This window comes from Spinacia oleracea, chromosome 4 (genome assembly GCF_020520425.1).
Source record: "Spinacia oleracea cultivar Varoflay chromosome 4, BTI_SOV_V1, whole genome shotgun sequence".
NCBI lineage: Eukaryota > Viridiplantae > Streptophyta > Magnoliopsida > Caryophyllales > Amaranthaceae > Spinacia > Spinacia oleracea.
In genome coordinates, this window is record NC_079490.1 from 181390308 (window position 1) to 181410587 (window position 20280).

General features: G+C 35.7%; 1 protein-coding gene across 2 annotated transcripts; it reads right to left on the bottom strand.

Annotated features, from left to right (window-relative positions):
- Positions 1–317: 317 nt before the first annotated feature.
- On the bottom strand, positions 318–8824 carry LOC110799313 (anoctamin-like protein At1g73020). 2 transcript variants are annotated; one of them, XM_022004552.2, is made up of 16 exons: positions 8250–8824; positions 7622–7691; positions 7275–7390; positions 6870–6996; positions 6696–6796; positions 6527–6618; positions 6323–6427; positions 5952–6236; positions 2188–2320; positions 1971–2084; positions 1815–1885; positions 1585–1715; positions 1387–1469; positions 1206–1313; positions 811–969; positions 318–708 (listed from the first exon to the last, which is right to left on the bottom strand). In XM_022004552.2, exons 1-16 carry the CDS (start codon positions 8433–8435, stop codon positions 583–585), a joined length of 2007 nt encoding a protein of 668 aa, XP_021860244.1. In that variant the 5' UTR covers positions 8436–8824; the 3' UTR covers positions 318–582. The 2 variants fall into 2 exon arrangements, with proteins under 2 accessions (XP_021860244.1, XP_021860245.1); XM_022004553.2 differs by having other exon boundaries at positions 5952–6221; positions 8250–8822.
- Between the last annotated feature and the right edge of the window lie 11456 nt (positions 8825–20280).

Below are 20280 nucleotides of genomic sequence, written 5' to 3' on the forward strand. Positions count from 1 at the left end.
AAAGTCAAGCTTATATATGTAAAAGTTATCTATTTTTAGTGAATTTTTTTTCATTTTTAATAAAACTTATTTCTTCAAAATCACTAATAATGTATAAAATTAATCATATAACCCTTTAAAATGTTTATCTATCAACTTTTTTTTACTAATATAAAAGTTAATCAAAACTAGGTTAAAGTTACAAGAAAATAAGTAAAAGTTATATTGGTGTACAATAAATTTATTGTGCACCTTGTGCGCGCAAGACCTTTTGATAATTATATAGTGTAAAATTAGAAGAGGAAGGGGGCATGAAATAATCACAGCAACAAGCAAAATCCGGGGAGATTTAAGAATGCTTTCCAGTAATTGGTATATACAATTCTCTCACTTTGAGATTTAAGAAACCTGTGAATGTGAGCATTCACTACCCACCTATACAACACGAAGCAAATACATTTTCAAGCAAAAAACCAGGCAGGAAGAAAACCAAGAACCCAAAAAAATGACACACACGACATTTCCGTATAGCTATACGCACCAACCATCCTACAAAAAATTTATATACCAATTGTACAAGCTAGGCAGCAGATTGTTTTGGTATCACTTGATTACTTGTGCAGGGTTCATCATATTTTCTCCACCAGAAATGGTCCTCAACAGTTCTCTAGAGACTTCTGGAGTATGTGTTGCGTTCTTCACACGACTTGCTCTTACCCACGCAGGCTCCTGCAAGAAAAAAGGAATACAATTTCTTTACTCATTATTCACTATCACTTTCCTGCTTTTTTTTTATTGGTATGTACAACAAGATCTTAACCACATGTTTACCTCAGGGACAAAGCGAGAAAAGCCAAACTTTATCAGGAGGAGGATATGCTCCATAACCAAAATTGCTGCAAGCCCTGGTTCTAATTTCCATTTCCCCTCCTCATCGTATAAGCAAACCAATAGTGCACAGTTGGTGCAAATCGACATCACTATTAGAAACTGAATTTTGGATAACATAGACTTCAAAATTAGCGAGGTTGTTCTACTTCTAAATATAAAATACAAAATTTCAAACATAAGCTGAGAGAATACACAACACGATCTGCAACCTCTTTTCGGGGTATGACTAAGAATTTATGTATTGGTCCGTATAGTTATGTTTAATCCCAAAAATCATGTACAAGGGGATGATTAGTTGCAATTATACCAACAAGATTTTAAATGTGCATGCTTGCCTGAAAAATATTCAGCCATGCTCCTATTGTAGCAGTAGCACGAGGGACAGGCCTTTTATGCATGACAAGCAACTTCAGAGCATCTGTCCTGATCTCCATAATGTTATTCTGTACGAACAGCAGCTTGTTATAATAACTTGATGCCTCAAACTTTGAACTGATGTATATAGATATTACTTACCACAACGGCAAAAGCAAATGTGAGGGGAAATGCACTTGCAAACATCATAATCATTCCAAACTGCAATGCCAATTCCAAGAAATCTGCACATAGTTTACAGTCTGAATAAGCTGAAGTTTACAAATAAAGTTCTTCTCTATGCAAAAAAAGCTATATTACTATAACTGATGACCACAAACCATGAGGGGAAAGTATTACCATCAAACAGTCCATCTTCAAGTTCACTTCCGATGCTTGCAGAGTAAGCAGATTTCAGATACTCTTTCTCCACTCTTGAATTCACCTTTATCTTCCCAATTGATGACCCCTTATTGTGCTTCTTCTTGAGCCTTGATAGTAGGGAAATGCATTGACAAACAAAAAGGAGTTCATCAGCAATCCATTTAAATGTGCAGATGGTGCAAATAAAAAAGGATAAGAAAGCTCACCTAACAGTTCCAAATTTTTTATAGCTGTATTTAAGGTAGGGCAGAGAATTTTCAAGCAAGTTCTCAAAAACCTGCAAACATGTTACCTCATCATCGTTACAATCACAATTTTCAGTAGAATTTAGTAATTCCTGTTCAATAAATTTATATGTGAACCTCTGAGACTATCAGACGCTGGATCAAAACTTTGCGGAGTGTCATAATATTGCGGTGAAGCAGAGCATGATAGAAAACTCCAATATATGTCTGCATAAAATAAAGCCCGAACAACTGCAAAAGAAATGTCAACAAAGGGAATTTGAGTCAGTACTCCCAGTACTCACCTTCAAATGAAACAAATAAACAAATCTGGGCACCTGATCCCATTACTCACCTTGTAAATCAAGCTGTCCGCACGAAAATCTTCGTTGTCAATATTTTCATTTTTAATGAGATCAGCAGAAACTTTCCCCCCAAATCGTGTAAAATATTGAATGAAGAGTAGATAGACAGCTGTCAGCCCAAACCTATCAAATTAACCATAAAAGTTGATGATATGTTATTACACGACTCTTGCAGAAACAACGCTGCATTGCTGCTATTAGTGAGTAACTCCACATCAAAGAAATTGAAATATTTTAGTAACAAAGACCAGCTCTGTCATCATGGTAAAACACTAAAACTAGTACAAGATTCCATAACTACTGCAATGGAGGGGAAATGGATAATAACCAGGGAGGACAGGATCACCCAGAATAAGACATGAGAGTATGAGACTGAATTCCGTCTAATTGCAGTATTTACTGAAGAAAATGGGAAGAGGAAAGCGAAGGTGAAGAGTCTTTACTCTTCACAGAAATAAATATGCACAAGCAAAAATGATCAGGCTTTTGTCTACTTAAAAAAAATTATGACATGTGTTAAATCATGTTATTGAAGTATTAACATAACCAATTAGAACGGACTTCCTTCCTTTACTAGTTCTGGAGTCAAGCCAGCAAAGTAAAGACTTATTATAGGTCCCCTGCTCCAGCAAAACCCGGATTTCCTTTCGAAGCCCCATCCGTGATCTCAGAAAACAGTTTTATAGGCACAGTAGGCAGGAGCAGTTATACAGTTATATATTAACAGTTACTTTTATATTTGGTGCCCCCCTTCGGCAACTAAACCAGAAGTAACTGCTTCCCGTTTTTTTCTGTAAATATGACATGTATCTTCTATTTGAATCATTTTGGAAACTTGCAATCTAAATTGTTGCGTGTCCTGAACATAGTCCAATCTCAGCGTCTTAATTCACTTGGTATGAGGCCCATCTATACTTATTTTTTTGTATCCAGATACCATATGCACATTTTTTTAAACATATGTTTTAGCTTATAGGGATATTTACCACGATATTAATGACTATAACTAGTAAAACTCCTCAGTTGACCATCGTTTCGACAATATAAGACTTCAACCAACAGAAAAGATTACTTCACGTTTGAAAAGTTTCAAATAAAAACTAAAGACAAATATAATAGACTTATTTTCTGCTAAACACATCAAGATACTGACAGTGATCTTGCAGTTTCTCAAAACGTGGAACACCTGGGCATATAAAAATGAGAAATCAATGGACAGTGTTAACATCCATGTCAGAATTACAGATCCATTTAAGAAAGCCACATGTATTTCCACATTTATGGAAAAGTTTCATTTTTCTAAGCACAAACATTTCTGTCCACGAGTAAATTTCTTATTAGGCTTGGACACTCATACTAAGATTATATAGTAGGGGAGTATGGGCTATTATGGAATATAGTGAAAAAGTGAAAATAAATCAGGAAAAAGAATTAGGAGGGGAAGACCACATGGGATATGGAGAGTATACGGCTGGGGTAGGGTATACAATTTCTGGTTAAGGCTGTTCGTTTTGGGATTGACCAAAATAGTGTATAGAACATCAATTGTTCGATAGAGAGAATAATTCAGGAGCTGCAGAGCACACGTTCCCAAATTTTGGCCAGTTCTTTTCTGTTCAGAGCAACAGACAACAGTCATGGATTACGCAATTCTCTCTATCAGAAAAGTAATCTGCAAGATATCAGAGTAAAACTTACCTAAAGAATTAAGTGACTACTAAAATTGAGCACAGAGTTTTCCAACTGCTGATTAATAAACAGAGCAAGGATTATTCAAATTCCAATTGCTGATTAATTAATTATGTCCATTTCCGATGGAGCCAACGATTCATTTATTCTTTTGCCTGTGGGATGTAATGGACTAAATCAAAATGGCTCTTAAAACCTCTTCGCTTCCTTTCCATGAAGTAGAAGATGGTCTTTCCGTTGTCGTCCCGTTATCGCTTTTGGAGTTTTGGGTCAATTGGAAACAACCTCTCTGCAATTGCAGGGGTAAGGTTCCGTACACCCGACCCCCGCTTACCCCGCTTCTTGTGGGAGCCTCTTTGAGGCAATGGGGTAATGATAATGATAATGAACTATACACAGCAGAACTGAACGGGTAAATACTTGATATTTCCAAAATCAAGAACAGCCATTTACGTTGGTCATGTTGAGATTTTTTAGGTATGTGTTCCGCAATAAGGCTCGTATGATGTAAGGCGTTATGGTTTTCATAGCCTCATTGTGGTATGCTGCTTCTGGTAAATATATATTTTCAGATATCCTCCTATATGCCGTGGTTTCTCACATTTCAAAAGCATAATTTTTCTTTATTTGATGTCTAAAGGTCATTTTCAACAATGCAAATTCATTTCATTGATGTCAGAAAGTCATTCTCGAGATAGCTAAGTGAGTGTTAGATCAAAGTATGTCCATCGTGATTATATCACCCAAATCAACAAAGGCTCACCTCTATGGAAGATTTTTGGCAAAAGGTTGAACCTCCTTGCTTCAAATCGTACATAGGTACTTGGAAGTTGGAAATAGGGATGGGATTTCCTTTTAGCTAGGTATAGGCCTGCTTTGCAGTCCCATCAAAGGGTTTCTCGCTCTAATAAAAGACAATATGAAGGTTAGAGATTTTGTTAATGCGGGGTGATTGGGGTCTAGACACCCTTTCCCTGTGTCTCTCCCTCACGATGTTGAAGACAGAATTAAAAGCTTTAAACCCCCCTCATCCCCTAACCCTGACATGCCTTGTTCTCGCTTTGTATCCCATAACACTTTCTCTGTCTATTGCATGTGCAGCGAATGTTGGAGCTCTTGATTCACACCTTACCTTTTAAGTGGTTATGGAAAGCAACACCCTCCCAAAAAACTATCTTATCATTTTGCTCCTTTGGAGGATACACTGCCCCCATTAGGAGCTTGCTCCACCGCTGTTCAATCTTCCCAAATCCCTATTGCCTGAATTGCCCCCTCGTCATAGAAGAATCAATCAATACCATTCGAGACTTCCCCAGATCTTGATCTATTTGGGTTCTCTTGCCTATTCCGCAAGACCTTAGGTTGGGGGATATTGATTCTTGGTTAAGAAATTATTTGACTAGTAACCACATTATTATTTTTTAGGAGTGAAATGAAGTATAAAGCAGAAAGCCCACATCAATCTCTTGCAAAGTGAAATAACCCTTAAACATGCATTTGTCCTAGTTTCCACTTCCCACAATCCCAATGGAATCTAAGCTAATGATTCTCCTAATCATCCCAAGTGAAAATCCATGGTAAACCAATGTATATATATTATATACTATCCCTGTCTCACAAAAAATGTTCGCCTACCCTTTTGAAGATCTCCCAACAAAAATAATGTACACTTACTGAAAGTAGTTAGCAGTGCCTACTTTTGTTTAATTCGACTTCCCACATCACCATTACGCTCTATTCAAAATGATTGATTTGATACGTGATTCAATTTAGACCATACAATGCTAATTGCCAAGTAAAGTGGGAAACTTTGGGCATGAGACATCAGAAGTGACAAGTTCGTTTAATTTTTCTATAAGTTCAGAAAAGGTCAAGGTGGACATTTTATTAAGACGGCGTAGTGATAGCAGAAGCAGTTCAAGATTTACAGAGAAGTTTTCCAACTTGCACACCAATATTTAAAGAAAAATCAAACTATAGATCAAGTTATTGTCTAATGGCCAGGCACACCGCCTCAATTTCATATCATAACTATTCATTAGCAGAAAAGACAAAGGAAACTTACTTTATGATGTCTGATCCAATTTTTTCATAAAGATGAGCATAAGCTAGCTCAAAAGGCAACTGAAGACAAATAATGCTCAATATAATGACCGTATCATTTCTGATTCTCTTTAGACGGCCTAACCATTCATCTCTTTGATATGCTTTTTTTTCTTTAGCATTATCCTCCTCAAACTTCTTTGCAGATACCAAAGGATGCTTCCTAGAGTTTAAATCCATTCCAAATATCTTATATCCAGGTCCTGTACCGACTGTGTAGCTGATGTTCCATCTGGATGACAAGGAGCTGGTAAAGACATGATGCTGACGATGTATATCCATTAAAAACAAGACCAAAAAAAATGAAGCTTTTGATGCATGACAGCAAAATACCTGGTTATAAGGGCATAATTTTTGCGTTTCCAGAACTGGAAGAAGAATACAGCCCATGATATGATACTTATGAAAAACACTGGAAGAGCCAGATATTGCAACGAGCTGAGAGAAAACACAGCAGTCAATGCCAAAATTGCAAGCAATGTGGAAAAGTGAGGGAGACATTTTGGTCTGACAGAAGTTTAAGATAGTAGTACCTACCCAAAATCAACTAAATGCAATACAATCCCCAAAGCCGCTGGAAAGAGTAACCAACGAGTATACATTCCAAGAAAAGCAAAATATATTGCTATCTGCAATTGTGAATTGCCTTTGTATTAGCCAATGGAAGCGTGAAGTACAAACATTATTTAAGATCATTTCAACTTGCCTTAGCTCCAAAGTATAGGTATATATCATCAATTGGCTGCCTTGTGACATCCCAAAAGTTGAGTGCCCAACTCCTCAGCATTTCCTTCTTTTTCTGTTCATCTGATATCATAAAGCCCATTTTATACTCAAACAGAAAACATAAGAGCTCATCAATAATAAGGAATTCTCGTACCATGCAATGGAAATACTTGTTTAAGGATGCCTTCTGTTTCCAGCTTCCGGAGAAGAGGCTCCCAAGGTTCCCAGTAGAAATTTTTACAGCCATATTTCAGGGGCACAGACAACTTACTTTTATTTACCTGCAATTATCAGTTTATCAGTAATGTTAATGAATTTCTCCGCACTTCTAAAGAATTCACATTATTGCTAAAAGGATTCAAGGTAAAATTTGAATCACCATGACTTTATGAAAGAAACACTACAACAATAAAATTCTATGATAATGCTGTAATGAGGGCAGAGGTCAACCGAAAAAGGCCGGCAGTCTCAGTAAAAGAAGTAACAAATTAGTCACAAAAGATAAAATACTTAGTATATCATGGTCAAAGAACAGAGAAGGAATTAGAAGGTTGCTTACTATTCCATAAGTTAAGTGATGGTAGCAATGGTGGCGTTCACACCAACTGAACAATGAGCCATCAGCCTGCTTCACAAAGGCCTTGACCTGATCCCAGTCGAAAGCTAAGTCCATTCCTGAGAAATACTGCGTATATTATAAAGCTGAACTACCATGTAGAACTACTCAGCATCAAAATTATAGTTACAAGGCAATCCAGTGGCTGAGGAAAGACGTAGAAAGTAATCTAACTTATCATTAGTGTTCCTCACTTCACTTCTCCTCAGTCATTGAAAGTTGCTAATGGTAAAAGAACATTTAAAGAATCATACACACTGTGGAAACAAGAAACTAGATGGGGTTAATACCAATATTTGTTCGTTTCCTTATCTGTAATTCTGCTGCAGCCTTTCCTAGAGCCTCCAATGGCGCTGCCAACTGAGACAAAGCAATATCCAATTTTAACGTGCCAATTAAATTTCACAATTATATACATGGAAAGGAACATATATAGATAGTTATAATCAAAATCAGAAATAGCACCTTGAAGTTGTGTATTTAGTAACAATTTAAAACTCTAGTTCTTGCTCATTTCAAACAATACAGTATTATTTCTATATTTATGACTTATGTGCATCAGGATCCTCTCCATGTCTTTTCTTCGATTTCATACAATTTTACAAGGGGCCTTTTCGCAGCCCAGACATCAAAGTCTAGACTATTTAAAAAGGATAATTAACAATTATAAATTAGTCTACTCATAAAATAGCTAATCTTGCAACTTGCAATTATAAACCACTCTATTACCTAATTTGTAACATCATATAGTAACATCATACATTATAAATAATTTTGTTTAAAGAATTAGCAACAAACACTTGAAATTAAAACAATTTACTCCCTCCGTCCCAATTTAAAAAAGAAAAAGAAAGAGCTACTAACCCTATCAGCAATAAATAAAAAATATCAGAAGCTTATGAGCAAAAAAAACCTAACCTTAATAAACTCATGAGCAAGCCCGGGAACTGCCTCAACCAACAACCCAGTTTTCTTCAATTCTTCAACCAGAAGATCAAAAGCATCATACCTGCTACCTTCATCTTCAGTTTCACCATTTTCTTCTTTCTTTGAAAACACTAACGCAATCTCAAATACAGTCTGTTCTTCACCTTCCACCTTCATTTCCAATAATTCCCACAAAAACCCAAAACCCCAATTTCTACTTTAGCTTAAAGAATCCAATAATTAACCAGTTTTTAGAGATTCTTTACAAAAGAATGTTGAATAGAATTACATTGGAGGGTGTTCAAATCTGGGATCAATTGAGCCGAAATGGCATGAATTTGCGTGAAGATTGAATTGGGAAAATGTGAGTTAATTTGAAATAAATACACCGTACTTCGTATGGAATTTGTAGAAAACGTAGAAATTCTGATGGGAGGAGCATAAACTATAAAGAGATTGGAATTAAATTTTTATTTTATGGGAACTTTTTTAAAGAAAAAATGTTTTTGAATTTTTACACATAGAAAGAAGGTGGAGAGAGAGAAATGACACGTGGTGGGGCAGTGTTTTTATGATGTACCGACCTTTTTGCTAAGTGAAGTGATGCACTGATTAATGACTGAGTGACTGCCCATAATTCGTCCAAGTCAAGAAGTCAGAAACTTGGTTCCCACGCTTTAAAGTCTCATTTGTTCTTTGAACAATAACATACTTGTACCAACATAGAGTTGGTTCAAGTGGTAAAGCAGCTTGATGCCGCTTAAGGGAGGTCTCGGGTTCGAGTCTCGCCGTATTATTTCCCTAAGCAAGGTGTGCGACTCGGGTCGGATCTGGATGTAGTCGGAGCTAAGCTCCGGTGAACCGGGTGTGCTATGCGTAAAAATAACATACTTGTACTACTACCTCCGTCCCTAAGAGATTATTCTATAAGAGAATTTAATCTATTAAGAATTGAGTATTCTAAAAAATAAATAGATACTCCCTCCGTCTATTGAGTTGTATGGAAAAGTGAAATAAAATACATATGAAAGAGAATATAGTACATGGGAAAAGTGGAATATAGTACATGGTGGGGTTTTCAATTTATTTAATTAATATAGTACATGAGAAAGTGGGGACCTTAGTAGCCAAAATTAGAAACAGGAAGATAATTTTGGGACACTCGTTTAGGAAAGCAGGAAGATAATTTTGGGACGGAGGGAGTAGGTAAATTTATTTTTTATTTAGATTAAATTATAGTGTGAGGAGAGACATGTGAGAACCATAAACTAAAAATGAGGTATGAGACTATGTGGCAAATAAACAGGGACATCCATTTATGTTATACTCCCTATGTATCGGTAAAATGGGGACATTTTAACTTTTCACGTTTGCCAATGTAAATATTTGGGCAATATTTCTAATTTTGTATTCATAAAAATTATAAAAAGTTGATATTCCGAAAGTACATAGCGAGAAGAATCAAACAAGACCCCACTACTATTTTTCTTTTTACCCATAAATCACAAATTATTGTCATATTGAAACTTGTGAATAGTGTCAAAAGTCAAAGTTTCTCTATTATTTCGAAACGGGGGGAGTATGAGGGAGGCGATCTTTTAGGAACAGAGGGAGTAAAGACAGTTGTGGCCGGACGTACTGGGTCGTGCTTCGTGCCAAACCCACTTGTTTCATGTTGGGTTGAAAATTTAAAAAAAGCGGTGCAGGCATGGCCCAAGTCTATGTGCCCTCGTGTTGAGTCAGACCAGGCCTTTATGATTAAGCACAATCTCACTAAATTTAACATGCTTTGTTGTGACGGGATGTGTCATGCTTTTTCTATAAAGTGGCCCGAACCCAGCTAACGATACACGACTTCATGCTCATGGCGGATTATGCTTTTCCATGTTTGCGGTATCGTGCCTCGACCCGACCCAGCCTTGCCCAGAGTCATCTTTACTGTGTACTACCAATGATTTTATGGTGTGACGGAGCCAGGATTTTTCAATAAGGGGGGCCAAAGTAATACTTCGTACATCTCGAGCACAAACATTGAATAAACTTGGTGTCTTTTTTTTTGTAAAATAAGCTGACGAAAATTTAAAATATTGTGGAGTAAAAGGGAAATTGTAAAAAAGAATGTTAAGAATAACAGTTGTCAATTATAAACAGTATAAAATCTTATATTAAAAAAAAAATCTTAAACTCAAGAAAGATACTGATAAAATATTACTGAGGGGAAAATGTAATGTTGTGTTGTGTTTCATGTTTTGTTATTCGTGGGCATACACCTCTATTTATAATACAAACTAGATATCCTACGATTGATCGTAGGTTTCCTGATTCATAAAGACTTCAACTTATATCATACTCCCTCCGTCCCGGAATACTTGCTTCGTTTTGACTGGACACGTTTGCCAATGCACAAATTTGACCACCAATATCTTTAACTACGTATTATAAAAAACTTATAAAATATTAGTATTTTAAAAATTTATATTAAGATGAAGCCAACAATATATTATATACTAACATTTGTTTTCATATACTTGAAATAAAATAGGGTCAAAGTGAATTGTGTGAATAGTGCAAAAAGTCAAACCGTTTCGAGTATTCCGGGACGGAGGGAGTACGTAGTATAGCTAAGATATAACATAAAAACCATGGTACTTTTGACCATATTTTACATTCAAAATTAATGGTACGCAGACCATATTTTCTATCCTATTTGGGTCATACTAGTTACTTTCCGCAACCTGCAAAACAATATATTTACAATATACCATTCACCCATTCATTTATCGATGAATGTCCCATTTAGCAAGTTAGCAGAAAAAATGCATCACATAATAATTGCAAAAACCAATTAAGGCTCAAGAATCTACCAATTATTTGACCTTATTAGTTCTAATCGAGTTTATTAATCCTAAGGTAACAAGGACCTAATGAAGAGTTTAACCATTCATGAATAAAAGCTCCCACTCAAACCAAGAATTATATGCTTTAGTAATTTTTAAACATAGAAAAGTCTTTCCAAGTCTAATCAGAAACCACATATTTAATTAAAATTTAAATCTCATATATTTAATACTTTAAATCCCTTAAATTAATTTTAGTTGATTAAAATAAATTAATCATAATTTATTCAAGGTTTTAATTTTATTAAATAATCAGTATAAAATTAATTATAATAATTAAACTAATAAAATTAAATTCCAAGAAAAAATTATAAGCACAAATTTAAAATTAATTAAATTCAACGCTCAACGAAAAATTAAACGTACATCGAAAAGCCGAGGCAATTCCACGAACAAAAAGCCCATGCCTTGCCAGTTGCCACACCAATCTCTACGCCAAGCAGCCATGGGCCGCGTGCACAGGTGCATTGCCCATGTGTGTGCTCTTCCTCGTCGCATAGCACAACACAACACGCTAGCACGACCAAGCAGGGAGCGCGAGGCATCCCTCGTTGGCTCGCACCAGTGCGCGCTGGGCAGTGGTGTGGCGCAGCAGCGCATTGCTCGCCATTGCACTGCCTTGCTATGCTGCTGCTCGCACAAGTAGCGAATGCTAGGCGCAGCACACACACGGATGTGTGGCTCGCCCAATGTTGTTGTCTTGTGCTTGTTTGCTCGCCCTTGATCACTCGCACAAGTACACACGCACAGGCCGTAGTCCATGTGCGTGCTTGTGACTTTCTCGCTGCCACAACACCGCATGGGCGACGAAGCTCCCTTGCTCGTCGTCGCATGCCCGTACCATTGCAACACTAGGCTTCCATTGCTTCGTGCGTGCAAGTTTCGTGAATGAATTTATAAAATCAAAATTTTATTCATTTTCAAAATTTATGACAAATTAATAAATCATATTGATTTCATAAAATTTTAGGCGATTAACCGAAAATTCATTAATTAAAATAATTTCGATTACATAAACGACTTAGGGATTAAAATTAGGTTTCATAAAATTTTAAAGATTCAAACTTAAAAAAAATTTAGGTGGTGTTTTAGTCATAAGATCCCAATTAAATTACTAATTAATTATGAAAATCAAAACAAATTCCAAATGATTGAAATTCAACAAATTAATTATAATTACAAATTAGGTAGCATAATTAAAGAATTTAAAACTTCAAAATGTTAATATTTTGCAGTAGGTCTTTTATTAACTCAAGATTATTAAACAAGATTCGCAAATATTAATTTTTAATATCATTAAAATTATAATTATGCATCCGAAAAACTAAAACCTCAGAAAAGTCATAGTTAGGTTTCAAATTTTGGAATTCTGAGTTCGGCACAAAATCTATGATTTATGTCAAAATTTTAAAACGCCGTTTACATGCGGAATTCACTATAAAAACATAAGATTCCGAGCATTATTGACAAAACTGCTGAAAATTCTACGAAATATCAATTAATAATCACATGAATTTGCAATTAATTATACCAAATTAATTCACCCCTTTAATTCTTTGCAAATTTATAATAAAAAAATCCATATTAATTTAAAGGGTTTTTCTACGTTGTAACCCTTTAGTTCATTGATTTCTACGTTGTATCCAAACGTTTTAAATTTTACACATTGTACCCTTGTATTTGCAAAAGTTACTCACTTTTATCCTTGTCGCCAACCCAATGTTAAATTTTTTTGTTGTGTTTTTAAGAAAATCAAGATTTTTCTACATTAGCGTTGGTTTAACAACAAACATAAAGTTGCCTATGATATAGAAAAATCTTTGTTTGCTTAAAAAGTCAAGAAGTTTTTAAAAGTTGGATTAACATCATGGATAAGGTTGACTATATTTTACAAGTACAGGGGTACAATGTGGAAGATTTTAAATGCATGGGTACAACGTAGAAATCAAAGAAATACAAGGGTACAACATAGAAAAACCCTAATTTAAATGATTATGCATTTAATTAGAGGTTCTGATACCACTGTTAGGTTATGAACAATCTAATGTCATGCGAAAAAACCATAAATGCCAGTATCCAAATTAAATGCATATAATCATCTAGCATAATTCAGTGAACACACTTTGTGATGCGTGCCTTCCCTAGTTGATCCCGAACCGAACAAGAACAAGTTAGAACGCCAAACGTTGTCCCTCCATAGAAAGTCCACAACACGTTCGGATCCGCCTTAGGTTCAACCAACTAGGATTTAATCTAAGGTAATATTAATTCGGGATCTCACTTTTAATGTGATAGGCAAAGTATGAAAACTCATGTATATATTATGATCATAGACCACGTATAAATAGGAAATAGGAAAACCCTAAGTTTCCATAACTTTAATAATTAAGTTTCGGAAACATTAAATTTTAGGAAACATGCACAAAATCTTTATTTAAGCTTTAGGCAATTTTCAAAAAATTACCAAACCTTAAATAAACCATTTAAGGCAACCGGTAGCTTGGTGCACAAGCTTCTTGCGTAGCAAGGCAGCTTGGCACGCAAGCTACCCATGCGTGCTTGCACAAGCCGCGGCCCAAGAGCAGTGGCCCAGTAGCGCTGGCCAGGTTGTTGTTGCCATGTGCGCTGGCCCTTGCTTGATTGCGCGCTTGCCCAACACCTTGGCGTTGCTGCCACGACCCATTGAGCGATGGGCCATTGTTTCGTGTGATGGTCCGTCACTCGTTTCGTGTTTCCGATTCGTTTTCCGATTCCGAAAAATATTTCCGATTCGAACAATATTTACGTTTCCGGTAATATTTTCGATTCCGATAATATTTCCGATTCCGGAAATATTTCTATTTCCTATAATATTTCCGACATGAACCATATTTCCGTTTCCGGCAATATCTTCGACTTCGATAATATTTATATTTCCGTTATGAATCATATTTCCGCTTCCGACAATATTTTCATTTCCCGCAAATATTCCTTCTTTTCCTTTTGACAGTTTGTTTGTCTCCAACTGAAACCAACATCCGTCATTTCCGAATATCCATAATTAGAGCTAAATATTATATTCACCTAAATACTTGATCCGGTCACCAACTATTTGTGTGACCCTACGGGTTCAGTCAAGAGTAAGTTGTGGCATTATTAATATTAATTCCACTTGAACTGAAGCGGCCTCTAGCTAGGCATTCAGATCACTTGATCTCACTGAATAACTAACTTGCTTAATTAATATTGAACCACATTTATTAGACTTAGCATTAAATGCAAACTTGGACCAAGGACACTACTTCCTTCAAATGCAACTTAAACTTTCAATTTGAGTTGTAGATGGGTGCTGATGGAGCTTTTTGAGGTGTAATCCCTTGGATAGGTGATGTCTCCCTCCATTTTAAATTTTCCAGGGTTTGTGGAAAGTAAGTTGAGGCGGTGTTTTCTTGGTGTTTTGTTGGTGGTCTAAAGTGAGTTGTCATTGTTGCAGTGTGACAGGTAGTGGCTATAGTGTGGGTGTTGTCCTGGAAAAAAACTAGACCTTTTAGTTGATCTGTTTTAAACTCATATGCCTTGAACTACTTAGAATTATGTTGAGATGACTTTGGTTGCCCTTTTATCTTTTTAATTTTGTGGATCAATGTCTGATATAGTCGCGGAACATACAAGTTAGTAGCTTTTCAAGGCTTGATGTTTCTTTCAAAATTTTAATATAGATATAGAGTTATTCCTGTGATGAAGGTACAATGAGTTTTCAATGACTTCAGTGACTTCGTTCTAAGTTAAAATTCATAAACTATGTTTATTAGAGACTGCATTCCCTTATAAAGGTTGAAGTGGTTAGATACTGTGAGGGGGTCGAAAAACACGAAGGACACCTTTAAAAGAGTATACAGCCCGCACGACCTTTTTCCCTCGGGATGTGGCAAGCAATATCAAGTAAAATAGGGACTAATTGTGGGCATTAGCCTCTTTATACTAGTCTGTAGGAGTCGGCATTCAGTTTTACAGCGACATTGAAGAAAACTGACAAAACCCGGTTATCGTGATATGCATGGAGTGCAGACATATTTGAGTCACAATGGCCATAGGTTCCCTTGTGATCCCTATTATGGAGATCGCTCAACGTACATCCAGTAGAGTAGAGATTGAGAGTTCGGGGGACGTTTACTAATACGGGGAGTGCCCAACATTAGCTCACGCGACGGTCCTTACTAGTTCAATATGACGATGAAAAGGGACATGCGTTATGCTACATTACTAATCTGAGTTGATTTTAATGCACAGATATTAACTAAACAGTCGTCAAAATGGTGATTTAGATTGATTTAAGGAACCTGGCAATATCAGATCTGTCCAGAGATGATCTTATTAGGCGTGATTAATAAAACAGATTATTATGAACAGATTTATAGGGTGGGAAAAGCCATAAAAAGTAGATTTCAGGTTACAGTATAGCGTAGGCTATACTGCGGTTCTCAGGAACACTAATCACTGGACTTTGCTAGATTTCCTTTTAGTTTTCGAACCTCCTGGTAACTGACTGACTGCGGGACGAGATTCTTCCAGAGTTTTGAGTGTTTATGCTAGTTATTGGGACAGAACTTCGGCAGTGCTTAGACTTAGATGGACGATTGTATGGGCAGAGTTTGCTTAACAGTGTTAATGCGACAGACTGTTGAAAACGCGGGACAGAGAGAGAATGGTTAAGCTTCGGTCAATACTCAAGCTTAGGGTTTTTAGGGAATTGTGTGTGTTTTTCGGGGTTTCAGAGGCCTCTATTTTTAGTGTAACATGCCGAAATGAGATAAGATCGAAGAGATGGGAGTTTTCTGAAAAACATGTAGCAGCGCTGGAAATTTCTAGCGCTTTGATCAGGAGCGCTAGAAATAACCAGCGCTTAACATTTCAGCGCCATATCTGTTTTATACAGCTGTACTGAAAACTTTATCTTTGCGTGATTGGGTGTGAACCAAGTTGCAGCGCCAGAAAATTATGGCCCTTATTTTGGTGCGCTGGAATATTTGTGGCGCGTGACTGCCAAGCGCTGGAATTTTCCAGCACTGGTGTTTAACTTCCACTTTTCCAGATTGATTCGATTTCATCCGAATCTCACTCACGGTTTGATCTTCTAGAATATTAGTTGATGTGCAACTCTTCATTCTTTATCCAATGATTAATTGTACTACAATGTAATCACTTGAATATTTATCTTATACAGTTACGGAGTACTATTCTGGGAAGCAGTTAAGCATAGCAGTTACTATAAATAGCAGCTTCTAAAAATGGAAATAGGGTTTTCGAGATCGTTAGACAGCCACAGGCTGTTCATCGCATACTTAGGAAAGCTTAGTCAAGCAGTGTTTGGTTTCATCATCGAACTCATCGCTTCGTGCCTAGGGACAAATGTAGGCGTCTACAGTTAGCCCCCACTTTGATTGAGTTTGGGCAAGACGATAATCAAAGTATTGGTAGACGGAGTGCGTCTGGAACTTAGTCTGGTTAAGACCAAATTTAGGCAAGGGTCTCACGAGCCCCCGAGTGATAACATTTGACTTAGGGGTCATCACTAGAAATGCCAACAGTTCCCTCACGAGTCATTGAGAATTTACTGACTTGAACCGACTTCTCACAGAGTCGTTGAAGACGTCCAGATGGTGAAATGGAGTTTCTTCGAAAACAAATACTTAACACGATTTTTTTGAGGACGGAATACAGAATATGGAATGACAACGGAATACGAAATACAAAATACAGAAACAGAATACGGAATGACAACTTACGGAATACAGAATATGGATTAAATCGATTTTGAAGCGGAAGCTGCACCTACCACCAAATCACACGCCCATTTAGGGAACAAGTGTAGGAGGTGCATGATCGTGTGATTTGGTGGTGGGTGCAGCTTCCACTTCAAAATCGATTTACAAGTGAGCAATTCTCTTTCCTCGTGCTGTTTGATTCCTTCTATTTACATCCTCCCTTGCAACTTCCGCCGGAGATTTACAGAAAATTCCCATGGATTTGGAGCCAAATTTGAACGAATTTCGGAAAATATATTATATAAATCACATTATCTAAATTTAGGTGAAGATGCAAAATATGTGATTTGATTGAAAGCCGTGATTTTAGTTGTTGTTGTTATGGACGGCGCGGTGTTGGTGAGGGTGTTGGGGTTTATGGTATGTGGCAAGGTGCAATGCTGGTGTTGGTTGATGTTTTGGGTTGAAGAGCTTTTTTTTTTTTTTTAAATTTTTTATGGAAGAGTTAGAAGAGAGAAGCTAGTATTTTTTTTAAAATAAAAATAAAATTATGTACATCTCAATAAAGTACAACTACATTAATTAACAAATCATGTTATATTCCATTTCCTTAATTCCCGTGTTTTTAGTCAAACGGACACTATATTATGGGACGGGGGGGAGTATTTATTTAAATATGTAGGGAAATTGTACAAAAAATAAAAACAAAAAAGATCGTTGGTAAGGCGGTGACAAGTGGCACCGCAAATCTTCTTGTTTTGTAATACTAGCCTAGTTTATACATCGTATTAGACTATGGTGTATTGGTGTTTGACAAACCTTTCTTGATAGGTTATGGGGGTGTTTGGAAAATGGTTTTTTGGTGGCTTTTTCACTATCTTTTAGTTGTTGGCTTTTAATGTTGGTCAACGAGCCAAAAAAAAGTGTTTGGTAAAGTGACTTTTGGTTAGCTGAAAAGCCAGCTTATTCGCCAAAAATGAAAAGCTAGTCTTACTAGCTTTTTTTGTATGGCTTTTGGCTTTTCAATCTTCAAATTATTTTTCTATCCTTAATTTTTCACTAATTAACAATGAATAATGATATTAATAAATAATTAGCAATTAAAAAATTAATATGGACTAATCAATTATTAATTATGCATTAGAACTATTAATTATTAACATATTTTTAATTACTACTAATTTTTTAGAGTAGGATGAATTACTACTAATTAAGAACTAATGAATTAGTGATTATTTAAAATACAACTAATTAATTAATTAATTTAAATTGTAATTTTAATTAATTTATTTAAATAGTAGTTTTAATTAATATATTTTTTATTTACTAATTAAATCATTTAATAATTTATTAAATAATTAATAGGGAGTATTCAGTGATTAACCATGCATTAATAATGATTAATTAATAACTCATACGGAGTAATTTTAATTAATACTAATTAATTAATATTTAAGTTAATAATTCTTTGAACTAGAAATAATTAATAATTATTTTTATTATTAATTTATTTTATTACTAATTTTATTAGATTATGTAATAATTTATTAAATAATTAAATTAAATATTAATTAACTTGGTTAATTAATTTGGTTAATTAATTATTAAGAATATAATAAATGGTTAATAGAACATAATAGTGTCCATAAATATCATTTTACATAGTCACAGCCAACCGCCAACAAATGAGTTTACCAAACATCTTTATAAGTCAAACAACCAACCAACTTAAAAGCCATATCCAACCGCCAGTCAAACCAGCCAAGTAAAACAACCGACAGCTAACCGCCAACAGCCAAGTGCCAAGCACCCCCTAAGTGGTTTGAGCTGAATCATCCACACCAACAAATGTTAGCCTGTCTGCCGCCTGAGGAGTTCCTAGAATCATCAACGGATCTTCTAAGGAGCGAGTCGGAGCACACCCCTAATGTTTCTCTCCCAGTTTTTGTTATGAAAGAATACATTGTATAATATTTGGAGCGCTAAACCCCGCCCCATTATTACTCACCCGCCCTATATAGTTACTAAAATACCCTTGATTATATTAGCTTTTTCTCTCCCCCATTTTATCCCCACCTCATTCTTAATCTCTCCATCAAACTTGTTAATAAATTTAGTTAATGTATATTTAGAATTTAATGAATTTGGTTCATAAATTTAATAAAAATCCAAAAATTAAAAACAATAACTTAAAGAAATTTAGACTTCTTCGTTTTGAGCTTGGTCCATGGTAGAGGCTTCTGCGTTTTAAGTTCCGTCCACGATAGAAGCTTAAAGCGCAGAAGTCTCTACTATGGACCAAGCTCAAAATGAAGAAGTCCACGTGTTTAAACAAAATAATCGAATTTAATTAATGATAATAATAAATAATAATCCGGTTAATAATAAATAATAATAGAAATTAATGTGGTTCCCTAAATAATAAAAATCTAATTAATATTTTTTTTGTAAAAAAATGGTACTTCCATAGGCTTTTGCAGTTTGAGCTTGCACCATGGTGAAAGCTCAAATAGAAGAAGTCTCTATCATGGTTGAAGCTCAAACAAAAGAAGTCTCCACCATGTCCACCATGTGGAATCTCAAATTGTAGAAGTTTTCATGTTAAAAAGTTTGTGTTTTAGTATAACAAAACTTACAAAGACTTCCACGATTTGAGCTTCTACCATGGTTGAGACTTCTGTTGTTTGAGCTCATACCATGGTAGGAGCTCAAACAAAAGAAGTCTCTACCACGGTAGAAGCTCCAACTGTGGAAGCCTCAATGTTAAAATAAAATTAAAAATTATTTCAATTTTTATTTGTGATTTTAATAAGTGTTTTGTAATTTAATGTTGAATTCGAAAAAATGTAATAATGATTTATTTGATTAGTTTATTAATTATTGATTATATGTTAATTAAAATGAGGTACAAAGTGTAAAAGATGGAAGAAATATAAAAGGGGTAGTTGGGTCATTTAATAGGGCGGTAATATATAGAGGTGAGTAATAAAGAGTTGTGGCATAGTAGTTGTATATTAAAAGACGTCTATAAGAAAGTATACGTGACAAACCAAGTGTGTCTTGGTCTAGTGGAAAGGATTTCACCTTCCAACCAAAAGGTTTGGGGTTCAATCCCCACTAGGGGCACTTTGAGGGAGGGTTCCCTTATCACTCCCTCCACTCTCAAAGTGTCTAGCCTGCTAACCCGGGCGGGTTGACCCGTGCGGGGTTTTGACCCGATAGGGCTATTCATCTTAGCTTGCAAATAAAATAAAATAAAAAGTATACGTGAAACGTGGCGCTCTGCTTATGGATTGTTCGTTCCATGTAATATCCCCTACCTTGAGTTTAAACAACAAAGCTTTTACCACTAAGAGCATGTTCAGCCCTGTCTTGTCTTAA

What these genes read in the sequence shown, in the direction of transcription:
- LOC110799313 (XM_022004552.2), bottom strand. Translation starts at nt 8,435, where the DNA reads ATGAAGGTGGAAGGTGAAGAACAGACTGTATTTGAGATTGCGTTAGTG. An exon ending in ATTGGATCAGACATCATAAA is followed by an intron (nt 2,321 to 5,951) that starts GTAAGTTTCCTT and finishes TTAATTTGATAG; the next exon opens with GTTTGGGCTGACAGCTGTCT. An exon ending in TTTCTCGCTTTGTCCCTGAG is followed by an intron (nt 709 to 810) that starts GTAAACATGTGG and finishes TTTTTCTTGCAG; the next exon opens with GAGCCTGCGTGGGTAAGAGC.